We start from the raw sequence: 21,830 nt of genomic DNA, 5'->3' as shown, positions 1-21,830 counted from the left end.
ATTAAAAAATGGTGTTCAGAGCTAAACAAAGAATTCACAGCTGAGGAATGTCAATGGCTGAGAAACACCTAAAGAAATGTTCAACATCTTTAGTTATAAGGGAAATGCAAATCAAACAATCATGAGATTTCACGCCATACCAGTGAGAATGGCTAAGATCAAAAATTCAGGTGACAGCAGATGGTGGCAAGGATGTGGAAAATGAGGAACACTCCTCCATTGTTGGTGGGATTGCAGACTGGTACAACCATTCTGGAAATCAGTCTGGAGTTTCTTCAGAAAATTGGACATTGAATTACCTGAGGACCCAGCTATACCTCTTTTGGGCATGTACCCAAAAGATGCCCCGACATATAACAAAGACCCATGCTCCACTATGTTCATAGCAGCCTTATTTATAATAGCCAGAAACTGGAAAGAACCCAGATGCCTTTGAACAGAGGAATGGATACAGAAAATATGGTACATCTACCCAATGGAATAATATTCAGCTATCAAAAACAATGACTTTATGAAATTCATAGGCAAATGGATGGAACTGAAAAATATCATCCTGAGTGTGGTAACCCAATCACAGGGAAACACATATGGTATGCACTCATTGATAAGTGGTTATTAGCCCAAATGCTTGAATTACCCTAGATGCACAGAACACATGAAACTAAAGAAGGATGACTAAAATGTGAATGCTTCACTCCTTCTTTAAAAGGGGAACAAGAATACCCTTTGCAGGGAATAGGGAGGCAAAGATTAAAACAGAGATAGAAGGAACACCCATTCAGAGCCTGCCCCGCATGTGGCCCATACATATACAGCCACCCAATTAGACAAGATTGATGAAGCAAGGAAGTGCTGAACCCCCAGTGAATGGGATTGTTGGGGGGGAGGGCAGTAATGGGGAAGGATGGGGAGGGAAACACCCATATAGAAGGGAAGAGGAAGGGGTTAGGGGGATATTAGCCTGGAAACTGGGAAAGGGAATAACAATTGAAATGTAAATAAGAAATACTCAAGTTAATAAAGAAAAAATAAAAAAAGTTCAGGTGACAGCTCATGCTGGCGAGGATGTGAAAATAAAGGCATTAAATGAAGAGATTGGGTTACTATACCACAGTCAAAAACCCTGACCAAAATTGGTATTGTCTGAAAGAACTGCACAGACAAAACAGAGAAGAGTCTGAGGAAAAGGAGTTCTAGTGACAGGCTCAAATTTGGATCCAGCTTAAGGAGAGTCTCCAAGGTCTGATACTAATATTGATGTTTGGTGTGCTCACAGAAAGGGATATATCATGACTACCCTCCAAAAGAACCAACAAACACTCAACCAATGGACATAAGCTGCTGACTTCTATGGTGGAATTAGGGAAAAGCTGGAAGAAGCTGAGGAGGAGGGCAATCTTAGAGGAAGACTAGCAGTCTCAATTATCCTGGATCTCTGAGATTTCTTAGACACTGAGCTACCAACCAGGCAGCATACACCAGCAGATACAAGACCTCCAACATACATACAGCAGAAGACTGCTGAGTCTGACTCTTTCAGAGAAGAAGCATATAACCCTCAAGAGACTTGAGTCCCCAGGGATTGGGGAGGTCTAGTGGGATAGTGTTAAGGGGCGAGGACATCATCCTGTAGACTGGATAGGTTTATATGTTATAGGGACATTTAAAAGTCTCACAAACAAACAAAAAACAGTCAGGTGGATTTATCACATTTGAAAGAGAGCTAAATGGAAACCTCTAAAATTTATTCCACAAAAATAAAATAAAATAAAGAATGCCCACTTATGTTATGATGACATAATTTGCCTGATACCCAAACTACACAAACATCAATATATAGTGATTCAACAGACCAATTTCCTCATAAACATTAATGTAAAAAATTCAATAAAATAATCACAAACAAAACTCAAGGACACATCAAAAAGATCAGTTATCATATTCAACCATGGTTTACCCCAGAGATGGAGGCCTGAATGTACATAAGAAAATTTGTGGGGTTGGGGATTTAGCTCAGTGGTGGAGCGCTTGCCTAGCAAGCACAAGGCCTTGGGTTAGGTCCTCAGCTCCTGGAAAAAAAAGAAAGAAAGGAAAGAAAAGGAAAGAAAAGAAAATTTGTCCATCAAATCCATCATACAAACTCCCTGAAATTAAACAAACAAACAAAAAATTCAATAGCCTTCCTATAACAGAGGAAAAATAGGCTGAAAGAAATGAAAGAAACGACACCATTCACAATAACCATAAGTATTATAAAATATGTTGATGTAACCCTAAGCGTGGAAAAGACCTACATGGCAAAATCTTCAAGTCATTTAAAAAGGAAATTAAAGAAGATACCAGAAGTTAGAGAGGTTGCCTATACACATAAGTAGGTAGAATAATCATAGGAAACATGGCCACCTTACCTTGAGCAATGCATTCTTCCATCAAAATTACAGTATAATTATTTATAGAACTTGAAATAACAATACTCAACTTCAAGAAAACAGACAAAACAAAACCACCGTAGTTAAACACTCCTCTAAAATAAAAGAACATATACCACATTCCAAAATTAACAGTCTCATAATCCGTATGGGAAAAGAAATAGTCATCAAAAATCTTCCAATTAGAAAAAGCCCAAGGATAGATGCTTTTAGACCTTCAAAGAAGATCTAATACCAACATTCCTCAAACTCTTTCACCAAACAGAAACAGAGTGACCACTACCTAATTCATTTGTGAAATCACTGTTACTCTGCTACCTAAATCACCCAAAGACATAAGGAGAAAAGAGAACTTCAGATCAGCTTTGCTTATGATTAATGAATAAAAAATAAACAATAAAGTTTTCCCAAACCAGATCCAAGAACAAATCAAAACCAACATTAAACATGATCAAGGAGGTTTTATCCCAGGGATGCAGGGATGGTTCAATACACAAAAATCCATTGACATGATACACTATATAGACAACCTCAAGGGAAAAATAACCACATGGTCTTTTTTTAAATGCTGAAAAAGCCTTCAAAAAAATACAACACCACTTCATGTTAAATGTCTTGGAAGCACCTGGAATTCATGACACATACTTAAGCATAACAAAAGCAATACATAGCAAACCAACAGCCAACATCGAATTAAATAGAAACTAGAAGCATATCCACTAAAATCTAGGAAAAGAAACATTGCCCACTTTCTGTCTATTCAATATAGTACTCAAAATTCTAGATAGAGCAATTATACAACAAAAGGTGATTAAGGTGGGAAAAATTGGAAGATAGAAAGTCAAAGTATCATCTTTTGTAGATGATATGGTAGTATACATGAGACATCTCAAAATTCAATCAGAGAACACTTGTAGCAGATAAACAAGTTCAGAAAAGTGGCTGGATATAAAATTAATTAAAACAAATCAGTAGCCTTCCTTTATTTAAAAGATAATCAGGCTGAGAAATTAAGGAAACAAAACCCATCACAGAAACCACAGATATATAGTTTTCAATTTGTTTCTTTTATTGCATATTTTTATTTACATTTTAAATCCCCTTTCTCAGTTTCCCCTGCAGAAACCTGCCCCTGGGCTTTTGGGCTAATATCCACATATCAGTAAGTACAAACAATATGTGTTCTTTTGTGATTGGGTTACACCCTCAAGATGATGAGTCCTAGATACAAAAATTTGCTGCTATGAACACAGTGGAACATGTGTCCTTGTTGAATGTTGGAGCATCTTTTGAGTTAGAGAGGTATAACTGGGTCCTTAGTAGTATGATGTACAATTTTCTAAGAAACCAACTCATTTCCTGAGTGGTTGTACCAGCTTGCAATCCCACAAACAATTGAGGAGTGTTCCTCTTTCACCACATCCTCACCAGCATCTCTGATTGGTAGAAGTGGATTCTCAGGGATATTTTGATGTGCATTTCCCTGATGAATAAGGATGTTGAACATTTCTTTAGGTGTCTCTCAGCAATTTGATATTCTTCAGTTGAGAATGTTTAGGAGTTCGCTGGTGGAATTTTGGGGGTCCCTTAATTATACTATCATATAATGTGCAAATAGTGATGTTTTACTTCTTGTTTTTCAATTTCTATCCATTTTACCACCCCTTTTATCTATCTGCTCTGACTTGAAATTTGAGTACCATATTAATAGGTAGGGAGACAGTGGCCATTCTTGTCTAGTATCTGATTTTAGTGGGATTGTTTCAAGTTTCTCTCCATTTAGTTTGATGTTGGCTACTGGTTTGCTGTATATTGCTTTTATTGTGTTTAGGTGTGTGCCTTGAATTCCTGATCTTTACAAGACTTTTAACATGAAGGGGTGTTTAATTTTGTCAAATGCTTTCTCAGCATCTAATGATCATTGGTCTTCAATATCTCTCAACATCAATGGACTCAATTCCTCAATAAAAAGACATAGACTAAGAGACTGTATATGGAAACAGGACCCAGCATATTGCTGCATACAGGAGACATGCTTCAGGGATAAAGAGAGATACTATCAAAGTAACAAGTTGGACAACAATTTTCCAAGCAAATGTTCTTAATAAACAAACTGGAGTAGCCATTCTAATATCAAATAAAATTGGCTTCCAACCAAAAGTTATCAAAAAAGGTAAGGAAAAACACTTCATACTTGTCAAAGGAAAAATCTACCAATATGTATATTTAATTCTGAATAACTATGCTCCAAATGCAATGGCACCCACATTCTTAAAAGAAACTTTACTAAAGCTCAAAGCACACATTGCACCTCCCACAATAATAGTGGGACAATTCAATACACAACTCTCATCATTGGACAGATCATGGAAACAAACTAAATAGCAACACAGTGAAATGACCAGAAGTTATCAAATGGATATAACAGATATCAATAGAACATTTCATCCTAAAACAAAAGAATATAACTTTTCTCAACCCCTCATTTCGCATTTTCCAAAATTGACTATATAATCCATCACAAAACAGGTCTCAACAGATACAAGAGGATAGAACTAATCCCATGACTCATATCAGATTGCCACAAACTAGGGCTGGTCTTCATTAACAACAAAAATAACAGAAGCCCATATACAGAAGGAAGCTTAACAACATTATACTCAATGATAACTTGATGAAGGAACAAACAAAGAAAGCAATGAAAGACTATTTAAAATTAAATGAAAATGAAGGCACAACATAACACAAATGTATGAAACACAGTGAAAGCAGTACTAAGAGGAAATCTTATAGCTCTGAGTGCCTCCAAAAAGAAGCTAAAAAGAGCATATACTAGCAGCTTGACAGCATACCTGAAAGCTCTAGAACAATGAAAAAGCAAATACACCCAAGAAGAATAGATGTCAGGAAATAATCAAACTCTGAGCTGAAATCAACCAAGTAGAAACAAAAAGAACTTTACAAAAAAATCAGCAAAACCAGGGGCTTCTTCTTTGAGAAAATGAACAAGACAGAGAAACCCTTAACCATACTAACCACAGGGCCCAGGGCCCAGGGCACAGAAACTGTATCTAAATTAACAAAATCAGAAATGAAACGTGAGAAATAACAATAGAAATGGAGGGAATTTAAAAAAAATCATCAGATCCTACTACTAAAGTCTATATTCAACTAAACTGGAAAGTCTGGAAGAAATAAATAATTTTCCAGACAGATACCAGGTACTAAAGTTAAATCAGGATCAGATAAACAATCTAAACCATCCCATGATCCCTAAAGACATAGATGGAGTCTTTAAATGTCTCCCCACTAAGATATCCCAGGACCAGATGGGATTAGTGCAGAATTCCTTCAGACCTTTATGTAAGACCTAATGTCAATACTCTTTAGACTAGTCTAAAGACAGAAGTGAACATGACTGGCAAAATATAAAGTCAACAAAATAATTTATAATGATTTTCTGCTATACTTGTATACATGAGTCTGACAATCACCATCATAAAGGCTACATCCAGCAAGTGATGTAGAGATGCACAACCAAACCTTAGACCAGGCTTATTGAGAGGTGATAAGCAATGTTTGCTTTATATCCCTGGGATTCCTGCCTTTTTCTGAAAGGAAAAGGAAGAGAATATGGAAGGGAGAAGTAGGGAAAGGGACTAGACAAAGGAAGGGATGTAAACTGCTGTCGGGATAAAATATATGAGAGAATACACTAACATAAATAAGATATTAATTTGTACTCCTCAACATGATTTAACACAACTCCACATGTTGCATATAATTTCATTTGAAATAATTTACTTGAGAAAGATTAAAGATCCCCATGAGAGCTAGTTCCATTAGAATTGCAATGATTCTTTTATTCACAACCTTACCAAAAGCAGACTAGTCCCTTGAGGGAAAACATCCCTGGAAAGCCAAGCAAAGCAGGGTGGGATTTTTTAAGTAAAAAGGCTGCGATCATGCCATACCAATTGTAGACTGGAGGGTCTTGTTTTTTTTTAATGAACTCTTTCCAAACACGAAAAGACAAACACTTTTATCTGTAAATATCACACAAGCCTAATATCCCCATAAATAAATGAACTGAAATTAATAAACTGTAATGATAATGGCCTCATTGTATTAGCACCTTAACTCTTGTTATTTTTACAGTGAATAGTAAACAAACATACAAACAAAACAACAGAAAGGCCACCAAAAGTGGTTGCAAATAGATAAGAAATTATAATTACAACCCTTGCAAAATATAACATGTGTTGCTAGGTTACATTGTACTTTGTTGTAGATTCTGAGTCCTTCAAATAAGACATTGCAATATTTCCTGAGGATAAAGTAGACTCAGAAAGAATAGGGATAATCTTTTCATCATGAAAAAAAACTTCTGAATGGGAGATTTGAGAGTGAAGTAGCTTGTGCTGAATGTCACTCTGTCTCTCTTTATAATACACATCACTACAAGAAATTATACATATCCTCCATGGTTAGCTCAAATTTTATAATGAACTTTGCTTTGGTTAATCAAAAGCATTCAGAAATGATACCTTTAAGTAATATGTGCAAGCTTCAAGATTTAAGTGATTTTAATATGATCCCCTTCCCATATGGATACCAGACAATATCACACACTATGTTTATAATGCCAGCCAAAATCACTGTCAAGTGAAGACTTTTTCATTTCATAAATATTAAGTCAATCAAATGTCAATGATACAACATGAACAAAACCCCCAAATCTTATGGGTAATAAAGGTAACAAAGAAGCCTTTGTTAATGGAGAATGATCAATCTCATTGTGACATGCCTCTAAGATGTATACTTAGATATGAAACACATTGTATGCTTTATTTAAACAAAACTTAAAACTATAATAAAGAAATGAAAATTTCAAAATTGAAGTGTGAAAAATAGAATATGCATATCTTGTTAAAGACACTTTTAGAGCTATGTGTGTGAGAAATGACACAGCCTTACCTGGCGATTAAGCAGACAATGTACCAGAAATATCAAAACACCCTGCAGGACATTGATGATGGTGAACAGATAGGCAAAGATCAATCTCACTGTCTTCCCAACTTCAAAGAAAATAAATAAGCCAATGCCCCAAGAACATCCTAATACAAATAGCTGAACGATGGCTTTAAATGTCATAATCCTGGAAGAAAATAATGACAACAAAGTTAACTACTGCCCATTAGGCTCTTACTGCAAGTTAATTTAGATGATGGAAATTGTGTGTTTTCTCATATGCTAGATTATTAATTTTTACAAATATTTCACATATTCAGAATATACTTGTGTTACAAACAAGATGTGCTGAGGTAATGATGCTGCAAAACTTATGGCAGTGGTCAACTGATGATTGGTCCAAATGAGGCCTACTGCGCACACACACACACACACACACACACACACACACACACACACACACACACCACTTTCTGGTTTGCCAAGAAGTATAGGTAGTACAGCTCGGAGACCCAGAATAAAACCAAACAAAACTGGCAACAAAGTAAGTAAAATGATTCTTAATGATAAACCACTATTGGCGTAGATCGGTGTCTAGCCCAATCTTCATCAGTCAGGTATAATCTAGAAGTTAATGGAAATAGATGCAAAGACTCACAGCCAAAAATTAGGTGAAGTCGGCAGAGCCTCATGGAAGATGTGAAGGAATGCCTATAGGAGGCACAGGGTAGAAGATACTATGGCAAATACAGCCAAATGTATCAGTGAAAGAGAGCACATAGAGGCTCACACAGACTGTAACAACAAACACATACCCTGCATCCTCCTCCACATATATTTTTGACTGTATAAATTGGTGGTTTTGCTGGACTATCAACAGTGGGAATGGGAAGTATTTGCTTGATTCTAAGACCCTTTTGTTCCTACTGGCTTTCCATGTCCAGCTTGGGTATGAGGGCTTATGCCTAGCATACTAAGCCATGTTTGGTAGTTTTCCCGGGCTATTTTCATTGTTAAAGGAAACAGAGAAGTGGATCTGTTGAAAAAATGAGATTTGGATAGGAACTTGGAATGGAATGAAGAGATACAGTGGACAAGATATAATGCATATAAAGAGAGTAAGAGAAAAATTATAAAAATACACACTTAAGAAATTTTATATGTATATAATAAAACTTGGTGTTTTACTATGCTGGAGCTATAAATGTCTTTAAAGGCTTCTCATTTGGACTTCACAAATGTCCTATTATGTAATGGCTCTGAGGCTGTGGGGACCAGGAGTAGAATGTAAAATGTTTGGGTATAAAGTTAATAACAATGGAGCTGTAATGCATTTGATGTCTACTTGGCAGAAAACAGAATCACTTAAATAGCCTATTTTGGAGCATATCTGTGAAGTAATACTGAGATTAAGATTAACCTCTGTGTATATATTTGAAGGATTGTCTTGATTATATTAATTAAGGAGGGACATTCTGCCCAATGTTACAGTATCATACCAGAGAGCTGGGATCATATACTACATAAGCTGTAGAATGGAATATATATACATGCATGTATTCATCCCCATCTTCTTTGCAGGTGTGAATGCTATATAGCAACATTTCAATATCTCCTTACCTTGACCTTTCCTCAATTTTTGGTATACAAAGTTCAAGACCAGTGAGATTAAAAAAAAACCCTTTTATTCATTAATATATATTTGTTATTTCATTTTGTCAGAGCAGTACGAAAATAAATTAAGACAAATCTCTTGATATATATATATATTCCATAAATAATATTACACAAATAATTAAATAACAAAAATATCCATAGTACATAGTTAAAAGACTGCATTGGATTAACTGAAATGTAGACTTTTGACCTTCTTCTATTCAAAGTTGCTGGTTATGCCCAGGGGTATAGTATGGAGAATTTAGTTTTGTACCTTGGTATGATTTCATGTATTTGTCTGTTAGTCTGAGTACAGAAGCTAGGACTTCAATTCTGCTAACCAAGACCTCTATGGACTTCATTAAGACATGTTATTATAGTTTTAAATAAGTGTTTTTCCTCTAAAATTGTTGCAATTGGAACAGTCCATTTCCACTACATTCTTACTTTGTGTCTTGAAGTGTAGAAACTTCTTTATTGAGAGAAGAAAGTTTGCTTCTCAAAATCCATAGAACTTGAAAATAGAACACCAGGTTTATCTGTGGAAATGGCATTAGAAAATGAATTAGAGAGTTTTTCACGAATATTTTTCATATATAACTTTGTTGGATCTCAGAATCATTTATTAATAATTCAGAATTCCTATAGATCTATGCGCATTCTCTGAAATATTGTGCTCAGCCCATAATACAATTATAGCTGCCCTCAGTTTTTGATAATTTTCTGTACTTTTTACTCAAAATAGAAACTTATGAAAATGAAAGGCTATTAGTCATTCATGGCAGTTGTACTTTGAATAAGTTTGCTACCCAAAGACTCATGTGTGTGAATACTTGGCCATAGTGAGTGCCACTCGTAGAAATTATGGCCTTATTGGAGGATGCATGGCCTTGTTGAATGTAGTTTGACAGTGCATAGGTGGGATTTAAGTTCTCCTATACACAGGCTCCACACAATTGAAAATATAATTTCCTTCAGACTTTCTGTGAATCACAGTCTCCTCCTAGAATCACAGTCTCCTCCTAGCTTCCTTAAGACCAAGATGAGCCACCTGGGCTCTTCCAGCAGCATGTCTACCTGCAGGCTTCCATGTTTCATGCCAAGAGGAGAGTGGTCTACATCTCAGAAAATATAAGTCAACTCTAATTAAATGTTTGCCTTTATATTTGCCTTGGTCAAATATTGGTCTATATAGCAGGAAACCTTAAGACATTGACCTAGGCAAAAACTATTGATTAAAAAATTTTAAATTTAGGAACAAAACTTATACAGTAAATGGATGCTCATTCAATATTTTCTGAAGAAAAAAATCAATTAACAAATTTATGATTGGTATATATATATATGTATATATGTGAGTGTGTGTGTGCGTGTGTGTGTGTGTGTATAAAGTGCAGGAGAAAAATCATAAAGATGCTGAAAAATACTGTCTATGTACGACAAGTTTATTTTGCTCATGATCTCACTGCCACCACAGTTATCCAGACAAAACCGTCTTAAGATTAAGTAACACAAAATGCCAGCATGGTGAGGAAGGAATGCTTGAGATGCCATCTGAAGTGAGGAATGACTGGCCTCAATAGTCAGTAGAATAAAAAAAAAGAGTCACTTTTTTTGTTTATGCCCTCTAATAGGCTATTCATGATTGCAATGCTGGACACGAATCCACACATGTATGGCATATCCTAGTTTAACTCATTCAGTAACATTAAAAGGAAGAGTAAACAATATTTGGAGTAGAGCTGGAAGGAATAAATAAGGGTTAAATAGGATCATAGTCCCGTGTGTGTGTGTGTGTGCGCGCGCGCGCGCGCGTGTGTGTGTGTGTGTGTGTGTGTGTGTGTATAAATTCCTCAAAAATACATTTAAAAATGAACTAATGGAAGATAACCATATGAGAGGGAGATGTATGATAACAATATACTTAGGAACAAAATGCTTCCAGACTGATATCTATCTCCACTTCTTCACTTCAGCTCCAGTTTAAGAGATAATAAAATATGCATTCTATTCTATGCCACCTGAATGTAGGCATCCTCACAAGTAACAATCACCTACCAAGATAATGGCTGCCACTGGCCCCAAGAAGCTCCAGATGAATCCTCTATGAAGGCTGAGCCAGCAGCTGTGTTCAGAAGATGAGAATTATCAGTCTGAAACTATTGAAGAAAGAAGAGTTGTACACCAGGCCCTAGAGTATGATTTAACACTGTGTGGACCCAATAATTCCTAGAAGAATTTCAGAAGAATTTCTTGTCTGACAAAAGCTATGTGCACTGAGGATCGTGTTTTCCAAGTAGGAAATAGGAAGTAATCAAAACTTGGAAAAGTTAAACTGACTTGTAAAGCAACGAGACACTTAAACTCAAAAGCTGTTATTTCTCCAAATAAATTTTTAATAATTTCCCTAATTTTCAAAAGATAAATTTTTGTAAAGTTTTAAATGTTTCAAAGATTTAGAACTTTTTTTTGTAAAGTGTATATCTTAGGAAGATTGGCTATGTAAACATGGATGCTTCTCCATTTATTTTAAACTTTCATTGGTCACTTGGAAATTTTCTCATCTACAAACTATAGATGATATAGCCTAAGTAGGATGATAAACATGTAACTTTTCAAAGTGAAAGCAAGTCCAATAGATGAGGCTGTTATAATGAAATGGGTAGAAATGAGACAGTAAAATCAACAATTAGCTGTAGCTACATCAAAGAAATTAAACATTTTGTGTAAAAATACTTGATTTTTTGAGGATTTTTATATTTTGTCATGGAAAATGTCAATAACTGAGTCTTGGCAGAGCACTATGAATCTGATAACTATAATGTACAACAGATAATATTTAGGATACAAAAAGTATCCATTCATAAATTGTCATCTTGGATTGAAAACTGCAACCTTGTAGCAAATGAAATAGCGAAATATTCATATTTTGCATATAAGTTTTACTGGGATTCAGTTACACTCCTTCCTGTTGATGTGTGGTCTTTTCTAAATATTGTGAGACTAAATACTGGCCCCCAAGGCCAGGTTACTCCCAGGGTAGAACCTACAGGTAGACCCAACTGACACTATGCAACCTTGCCCCCCTTCCCAAGTTACTCAGTTATTCATGATTGGTGACTAGTGATACTCGTAACTGGGCAGAATTACAATAAGCAGAGTTGGGAATTCCTGAGCTTGCTGTTAGAAGAGAAACATGAGTAGGGAGAGAAGATTGAAAGTGAAAAAGTTACCATGAGGTAGGTGAATTGCGAAAACTTTGCCATGAAGGACAGCATATTGGAGTTAAGGGCAGTTCAGATGAAATATACCAATTTATACCTCATGACTATTGATAAGAAAGTAGATTCAGGTAGCTTAAAGGGTAGTTATCTGCCTTATTCAAGTGTATTAAATGCTTATTTAAAGTATAAAACTTGTGTGTAATTTATCTGGGACCTGAAAAAATAAAGTTGGGGTAGAGATGATGATCTGAGATTAATTTTTACAACACATTACTTTATATATTATTAATGATACATAGAAATATGCTTTAGAGTGACTGGTAAAGAAACTAGTAAAGTCATTTGGAGTAACTGGTCTGAAAACATAAGATAATTAATATTTGGTACTTTATTGAAACAGTTTTCCTGTTCACAATTTTGTTTACTATTCATGCTCTATCATTATTCTGGATGAGTGTAAGATTCAAAGTGCACACTAAGCATATCTTTTAGTGTAAGATTGTTCTTATGGATGACATTCTATCTAGGTATAACAAAGCTTGTAACTCAATACTATCAAAATGATAATCAATTCAACTTACTGCTGAGAGAAGAGATTTGGAAATTTTTTCTTAAAAAGACAGAAATTTGTGACTCTTCATAATGCAGCATTGAGTACTTTTACTTGGCTTCCTTTCAGATCTCACCTTTCAAAACACGTATGAACTACAACTATCTCCACATGTCTATCAATGAAATTAATAACTTCATCTCCATGGAGTAATGTTGAAAGCCACATGAGCGACAGACCAGCCTTTGGTAGTTACTATTTTTCTTTTCACTATTTTTATTCAAAGAAATAATCTTAATCTTTACCTACTGTTTGAGGTTCTTAAAGAACACAATCCATCTGATATTAATTGGAGATTGTGAGAAGGTAAGGACCTCTCATTTTACCAAATTCTCAATGCAATAAAACACCAGAGCTACTGAGGGTTTCAGTTAGATTATGATATTAGAAAATGTGGAACCAAGTCTATGGACCAGCCATGAGAGGGTGCATCTTGGATGCACCCAGATGTCACACTGGCATCACTACTGCACAAACTGAGCATGGATCTGAAAGCACCAGGATGTAGAACCAGTAAGATAGGAAGCTCACAATTGACTACATTGTGAGTTCCATTCCACCCTTGGATGCATGAGACCATCTCTCAAAGAAACAAGGCATCAATAACAAAACAAAACAAAACAAAAACAAAACAAAACAAAAGCCTGTGTCTATTGTTTCAAACAAATATATATATAATTAAGGGTAGCAAATGGCATCTATGACTGGGGACAACTTTTCATGTTACAGCTATAATACAATTAATTTGGGCACCACAACAAAAAAAAGACACTAAGAAACAATATTCTTAACAATACAAAAAACATAAATTTAGTTTTCCTGTGGAATTTATAATTCATAAGTTACATTTATACATTTTCTTCTTGCATACACACATGCATATACCATGCTTACTGGTTGTATGTTCCATAATTCTTGTGACCAGCTATTGCAGACACAGCAACAATAAGGGCAGGAAACCCATATCCTACAGGATACATGAGTCTCTTCTTGAATCTGCCTGAGTGGCTGTAGTTGGCCACTTTGAGATTTCTCACAGTAAGGAAAAGGTGTAGCCCTTCCAGAAACATCCACATGAAGGAAGCCAAGTAGAGATAGTGCAACATTCCTGCTATGATTGAGCACAGCACCTGGGAGGGAAAATAAAAATTGTAGGACAGATGTCAGCTGTGCTTGATCTAATTCTAAGTACCTATTTTTTTTACTGGATGTTGCTATGGTAGTACAATAGGTTTCTGTGACATTTTGCTTGGAAACAGTACACTTTGAGGGAGTACATTATGGTCATTAAATTTTATTTTCCCTGTGCATAGGGATACAGGACATGGAGGGGTAGGCACTTCTGGTTGTTGCCCTCATGAAGAGCTGAAAATCAGCCCCAAGGAGTGACTCAGGCTCGAGACCAGAGAGGAAAATGCCTAGTGACATTTGGGCCCCTTGTGCACATGGGCACAGAAGAATGAGAGGCAGGACCTTCTGCTTCCTGCCTACGGGGAGAGCTAAAACCAAGCCCTGAGGAGTGAATTCAGGCATGAGACCAGAGGTAATACCAACTAATCTGCTCCAAGTAACCTGCCTGGTGGACTCAGGACACACAAAGGCAAAATTCCTCTGGGACCAGACACTTCCAGTTTCTAGCTGGTGCCCAAACCTAATTGATCCCGCCAACAGCTCCCTGCTCCCAAACCCCATGGGCGGGAGTGCTAGGCTTTCAGAAAGGCAGACATGCTTGGGAATCCAGAGGAGTCTACTCTCTGCCCACAATTCTGACTCTAGAGGAAAACGACTAGCACCAACTGCCCTGTGCACAGAGACCCAGGAGAAGTAGGGGGAGGCCCTACTGATTCCCTCCCACAAAGACAGCTGAAAGCCAGTGGACAGGAACAACTACATGCCTGAAAGCAGAACACTCTGTTCCCATAACTGGCTTAAAGAAAACAGGAAAACAGGTCTACAGCACTCCTGACACACAAGCCTATAAGCCACTCCTAGAAATAGCAGAACAAGGTAATACCAGAGAAAACCTGATGGTGAGAGGCAAGCGCAGGAACCCAAGTAACAGAAACCAAGAAAACATCACATCATCAGAGCCCAATTATCCCAACAAAGCAAACACCGAATATCCAAACACACCAGAAAAGCAAGATCAAGATTTAAAATCACATTTGATCATGATGATGGAGGACTTTAAGAAAGACATAAAGAACTCCTTAAGAGAAATGCAGGAAAACACAAGTAAAAAAGTAGAAGCCGTTAGAGAGGAAACAAAAAAAATCCCTGAAAGAATTACAGGAAAACAAAATCAAACAGGTGAAGGAATTGAAAATGGAAATAGAAAAAATAAAGAAAGCCCAAAGGGAGACAACACTGGATATAGAAAACCAAAGGAAGAGACAAGGAGCCGTGGATACAAGCATCACCAACAGAATACAGGAGATAGAAGAGTGAAGCAGAAGATTCCATAGAAATCAAGGACACAACAGTCAAAGAAAATGGAAAATGGAAAATCTACTGACCTAAAACATAAAGGAAATCCAGGACACAAAGAGAAGATCAAACCTAAGGATAATAGGTATAGAGGAGAAGGAAGACTCGCAATTCAAAGGACCAGTAAATATCTTCAACAAAATCATAGAAGAAAACTTCCCTACCAAAAGAGAGTGATACCCATAAACATACAAGAAGCCTACAGAACTCCAAAGATTGGACCAGAAAAGAAACTCCTCCCGTCACATAATAGTCAAAACACCAAATGCACAAAACAAAGAAAGAATATTCAAAGCAGTAAGGGAAAAAGGTCAAGTAACATATAAAGGCAGACCTATCAGAATCACACCAGCCTTCTCACCAGAGACTATGAAAGCCAGAAGATCCTGGACAGATGTCATACAGACCCTAAGAGAACACAAATGCCAGCACAGCTTACTATACCCAGCAAAATTCTCAATTAATATAGATGGAGAAACCAAGATATTCCATGACAAAACCAAATTCACACAATATCTTTCAACCCTGCAAAGGATAATAAATGGTAAAGCCCAACACAAGGAGGCAAGCTACACCCTAGAAAAAGCAATAAACTAATAGTTTTGCAAGAAAACATAGAGATTACAAGCACAAAAACATAATCTCATCTCCAAATACGAAGATAATAGGAAGCAACAATCACTATTCCATGATATCTCTCAACATCAATGGACAAAATTCACCAATTTAAAAAAAAAAGATTAGCCAACTTGATAGGTAATGAGGACCAAGCATTTTGCTGCCTACAGGAAACACACCTCAGAGACAAAGACAGACACTACCTCTGAGTAAAAGGCTGGAAAAACAACTTTCCAAGCAAATGGTCTGAAGAAGCAAGCTGGAGTAGCCATTCTAATATTGAATAAAATCGATATTCAACCAAAAGTCATCAAAAAAGATAAGGAAGGGCACTTCATATTCATCAAAGGAAAAATCCACCAAGATGAAATTTCAATCCTAAATATTTATGCTCCAAATACAAGGGCACCTACATACATAAAATAACTCTTACTAAAGCTCAAAGCAAACATTGCGCCTCAAACAATAATAGTAGGAGATTTCAACACCCCACTCTCATCAAAGAACAGATCATGGAAACAGAAATTAAACAGACAGAGAGAGACTAACAGAACTTATGAACCAAATGGACTTTCCAGATATTTATAGAACATTCTATCCTAAAACCTTCTTCTCATTACCTCATGGTACTTTCTCCAAATTTGACCATATAAGCAGGCATAAAACAGGCCTCAGGAGATACAGAAAGATAGAAATATTCCCATGCATCCTAACAGACTACAACAGGCTAAAACTGATCTTCAATAACAATAAGAAAGGAACAGCCACATATACATGGAAGCTGAACGAAGCTCTACTCAATGATAACCTGGCCAAGGAAGAAAGAAAGAAATTAAAGACTTCTCAGAATTTAATGAAAATGAAGGTGCAACATACCCAAACTAATGGGAGACAATGAAAACTGTGAGTGCCTGTAGAAAGAAACAGGAGAGAGCATATATATAAGCAGCTTGACAGCACACCTAAAAGCTCTAGAACAAAAAGAAGCAAACACACCCAGGAGGAGTAGAAGGCAGGAAATAATCAAACCCAGAGCTGAAATCAACCAGGTAGAAACAAAAAGGACCATAGAAAGAGTCAACAGAACCAAAAGTTGGTTCTTTGAGAAAATCAACAAGATAGATAAACCCTTAGCCAGACTAATGAGAGGACACAATCCAAATTAACAAAATCAGAAATGAAAAGGGAAACATAACAACAGAATCAGAGTAAATTCAAAAAATCATCAGATCCTTTAAAAAAGCCTATATTCAAGAAAACTTGAAAATCTGCAGGAAATGGACAATTTCCTAGACACATACCAGGTACTGAAGTTAAATGAGGAATATATAAGCCATTTAAACAACCCCATAAGTCCTAAAGAAGTAGAAGCAGTTAGTAAAAGTCTCCCAACCAAAAGGAGCCCAGGTCCAGACGGGTTCAGTGAAGAATTCTCTCAGTCCTTCATAGAAGACCTCATACCAATACTATCCATACTATTCCACAAAATTGAAATGGACAGAGCGCTACCAAATTCCTTCTATGAAGCCACAATTGCTCTTATACATAAACCACACAAAGGCCCAACAAAGAAAGAGAACTTCAGACCAATTTCCCTTATGAATATCAACACTAAAATACTCAATAAAATTCTTGCAAACTGAACCCAAGAACACATCAAAACAATCGTCCATAATGATGAAGTAGGCTTTATCCCAGGTATGCAGGGATTGTTTAATATACAAAAAACAGGAATTCAAGGCCCATTCCTAAACATAGTAAAAGCCATATACAGCAAACCAGAAGCTAACAATAAACTAAATGGAGAGTAACTTGAAGCAATCCCTCTAAAATCAGGGATTCAACAAGGCTGCACACTCTCTCCCTACTTATCCAATATAGTTCTCAAAGTCCTAGCCAGAGCAATCAGACAACAAATGGAGATCAAGGGATACAGATTGGAAAGAAGAAGTCAAAATATCACTATTTGCAGATGATGTGATAGTATATTTAATTGATCCCAAAAGTTCCACCAGAGAACTACTAAACCTGATAAACACTTTCAGTAAAGTGGTTGGGCATAAAATTAACTCAAATAAATCAGTAGCCTTCCTCTACACAAAAGAGAAGCCAGCCAAAAAAAATAGGGAAATGGCACCCTTCATAATAGTCCCAAATAATATTAAATAACTCAATGTGACTTTAACCAAGCAAGTGAATGATCTGTATGATAAGAACTTCAAGCCTCTGAAGAAAGAAATTGAAGAAGATCTCAGAAGATGGAAAGATCTCTCACACTCATATACTGGCAGGATTAATACAGTAAAAATGGCCATTTTACCAAAAGAGATTTACTAATTCAATGCAATACCCATTAAAATTCCAATCCAATTCTTCAAATTTATCTGGAATAAAAAACCCAGGATAGCTAAAACTGCTCAACAATAAAAGGACTTCTATAGAAATCACTATTCCTGAACTCAAGCAGTATTACACAGCAATAGTGATAAAAACTGCATGGTATTGGTACAAAGACAAGCAGGTAGACCAGTGGAATAGAATTGATGACCCAGGAATGAACCCATACACCTTTGGTCACTTAATTTTTCACAAAGGGGCTAAAACGATCCAGTGGAAAAAAGATAGCATTTTCAGCAAATGGTGCTGGTTCAACTGGAGGTCAACATGTAGAAGAATGCAGATCAATCCATTCTTATCACCATATTAAAAGCTTCAGTCCACATGGATCACGGACCTCTACATCAAACCAGATACACTCAAACTAATAGAAGAAAAAGTGGCGAAGAATCTCGAACACATGGACACTGAAGAAAATTTACTGAATAAAACAATAATGGTTTATGCTCTAAGATCAAGAATCGACAAATGGGATCTCATAAAACTGTAAAGATTCTGTAAGGCAAAGGACACTGTTGTTAGGACAAAATGGCAACCATCAGATTGGGAAAAAAATCTTTACCACTCCTACAACTGATAGAAGGCTTATATACAAAGAACTCAGGAAGTTAGACGGCAGGGAGACAATAACCCTATTAAAAAATGGGCTTCATAGGTAAACAAAGAATTCACAACTGAGGAATGGGGAATGGATGAAAAGCACCTAAAGCAATGTTAAACATCTTTAGTTATAGAGGAAATGCAAATCAAAACGACCCTGAAATTTCACCTCACACCAGTCAGAACGGCTATGATCAAAGACTCCAGTGACAGCAGATCCTGGCCAGGATGTGGAAAAAGAGGAACACTCACTCCACCATTGTTTGTGAGATTGCAGACTGGTACAACCATTCTGGAAATCAGTCTGGAGGTTCCTCAGAAAATGTTATTCCCTTTCCCGGTTTCCTGGCAACATTCCACTAACCTCTCTCCCTCCCATTCTATATGGGTGTTCCCCTCACCATCCTCCCTCCATTACCACCCTCCCCCTAAGAATCCCGTTCACTGGGGGAGTCCAGCATTGGCAGTACCAAGGGCTTTCCCTTTCACTGTTGCCCTTACTAGGCTATTCATTGCTACCTATGGAGCTGGAGCCCAGGGTCAGTCCATTTATAGTCTTTGGGTAGTGACTTAGTCCCTGGAAGCTCTGCCTGAGAACCCAGATATACTTCTCTTGGCCATATACCCAAAAGGTACTCCAACATATAAAAAAGACACATGCTCTACTATGTTCATAGCAATTTTATTTATAGTAGCCAGAAGCTGGAAAGAACCCAGATGCCCTTCAACAGAAGAGTGGACACATAAAATGTGGTACATATACACAATCGAATACTACTCAGTTATCAAAAACAATGACTTCATGAAATTCATAGGCAAATGAATGGAACTGGAAAATATCATTCTGAGTGAGGTAACCCAATCACAGAAAAACACACATGGTATGCACTCATTGATATGTGGATATTAGCCCAAATGCTCGAATGACCCTTGATGCTCAGAAAACCTGAAACTCAAGAAGGATGACCAAAATGAGGATGCTTCACTCCTTCTTTAAAAGGGGAATAAGAATACCCATAGGAAAGAATAGGGAGGTAAAGTTTAGAACAGAGGCTGAAGGAGCACCCATTCAGAGCCTGCCCCACATGTGGCCCATACATATACAGCCACCAAACTAGATAAGATGGATAAAGCAAAGAAGTGCAGGCTGACAGGAACCAGATCTAAATGTCTCCTGAGAGACACAGCCAGAATATGGTAAATACATAGGGGAATGACTACAGCAAACCACTGAGCTGAAAATGGGACCCCCATTGAAGGAATCAGAGAAAGGACTGAAAGAGCTCAAGGGGCTTGAGACCCCATGTGAACAATAATGCCAATCATCCAGAGCTTCCAGGGACTAAGTCACTACCCAAAGACTATAAATGGACTGACCCTGGGCTCCAGCTCCATAGGTAGCAATGAATAGCCTAGTAAGGGCAACAGTGAAAGGGAAAGCCCTTGGTACTGCCAATGCTGGACCCCCCCCCCCCAGTGAACGGGATTCTTAGGGGGAGGGTGGTAATGGAGGGAGGATGGTGAGGGGAACACCCATATAGAATGGGAGGGAGAGAGGTTAGTGGAATGTTGCCAGGAAACCGGGAAAGGGAATAACATTTGAAATGTAAATAAGAAATACCCAATTTAATAAAGATGGAAAAATAAATAAATAAATAAAAAATAAAAAAATACTTTCCACCTGAATACTACATCAGGTTAGAAAATCCCAAGGAATTAACGCTACCAGCATATGCCTCAAATTATTAATGCAGAAGGATTTCTAGATCCATATTCCATTTCCCCAGATCTTTAAACATAATTTTAAGACAAACTTTCTGGGCTGCCTCCTTGGTGTCTTCAGTGGAATCTGCATGAAATGTTTTATGCTAGGAACTTGAAAATAATGATTGAATGGCTCTCTTTCCATCTTGATATTATTTTTTCTTCCTAGTTGATTGAGTCTTAGATAAAAGGCAAAAAATGTTCATCAAATCTTTTTTGCAGTGTCTGTGTTAGAGAAAATGATAATGAGGCCCCAAAGAAAAATATTCAATAATATTCAAGCTATATAAATAAAATAAATAGCCTCTCAGGATGAGATTTCATCACTTTCAATGAATGTAAATCAGACTTACATATCATAAATGATATAACAATAGAAATAAATATTAAGAAATTTAGTTTTAAAATGTGTGCCCATTTTTGATCCATATGTATATATATAATAATTTTCAGCTCTAACTGTAATATTTCTTTAGTATAAACTTTGTTATTGTTGTTATTATTATTATTATTATTATTATTACTATCACTCTGTGTGCACATTTGAGGAAGACAAAGAATAACTTTGTATGCTTTCATTCATTAATTTAAGTCACTAACTTTCTGTGACAATTGGATTTCCTCACTTAGGAGAACAAGAATTTATTTGACTAATTTGTTTTACAGAATAATATTCATTTTATGTTAATTAGCAGCTTTCCTGTATTTATTATGTATGTGCACTATGTTTATGGTTCCATATGTATGTATCTGGGACCGCTAATGCAAATGTAATTCTCTTGGAAATGGAGATTCAGACAGCTGTGAACCACCTTGAGAGTGGTAGGTATCAAATCCAACTCTTCTTCAAGAGCATCATGTGGTCTTAAATGTTTCCAGCTATGTTTCTGACTTATAAAATCATGACTGAGATGGCAGAAGAAACTATGATATGGAATTGAAATGTATGATACAAAATGTATGGATAACAAAATTAACATTTTAGGAATGTGAAGCATATATACGAAGTACTATGAAATGACTACAAAATGAGATAAAAGTGGATTAGATACTGTTGCATACATATTCAATTAC

General features: G+C 36.5%; 1 protein-coding gene across 6 annotated transcripts in view; it reads right to left on the bottom strand.

The window, feature by feature from the left end:
* Positions 1 to 21,830, bottom strand: part of Adgre4 (adhesion G protein-coupled receptor E4) — a 135,566-nt gene that overhangs the window by 28,169 nt on the left and 85,567 nt on the right. For all 6 annotated transcript variants that reach the window (XM_087567176.1, XM_087567178.1, XM_087567175.1 and 3 more), the window contains 4 exon segments: positions 13,785 to 14,020; positions 11,115 to 11,181; positions 9,504 to 9,595; positions 7,407 to 7,587 (listed from right to left, as the gene is read on the bottom strand). In XM_087567176.1, coding sequence (XP_087423302.1) covers positions 7,407 to 7,587; positions 9,504 to 9,595; positions 11,115 to 11,181; positions 13,785 to 14,020 — 576 coding nt within the window.

Source organism: Rattus norvegicus, chromosome 9 (genome assembly GCF_021556685.1).
Source record: "Rattus norvegicus strain SHRSP/BbbUtx chromosome 9, alternate assembly SHRSP_T2T, whole genome shotgun sequence".
Taxonomy (NCBI): Eukaryota; Metazoa; Chordata; class Mammalia; order Rodentia; family Muridae; genus Rattus; species Rattus norvegicus.
The sequence above is the reverse complement of the archived record's forward strand: the minus strand, read 5'-3'. Positions and strand labels throughout refer to the sequence as shown.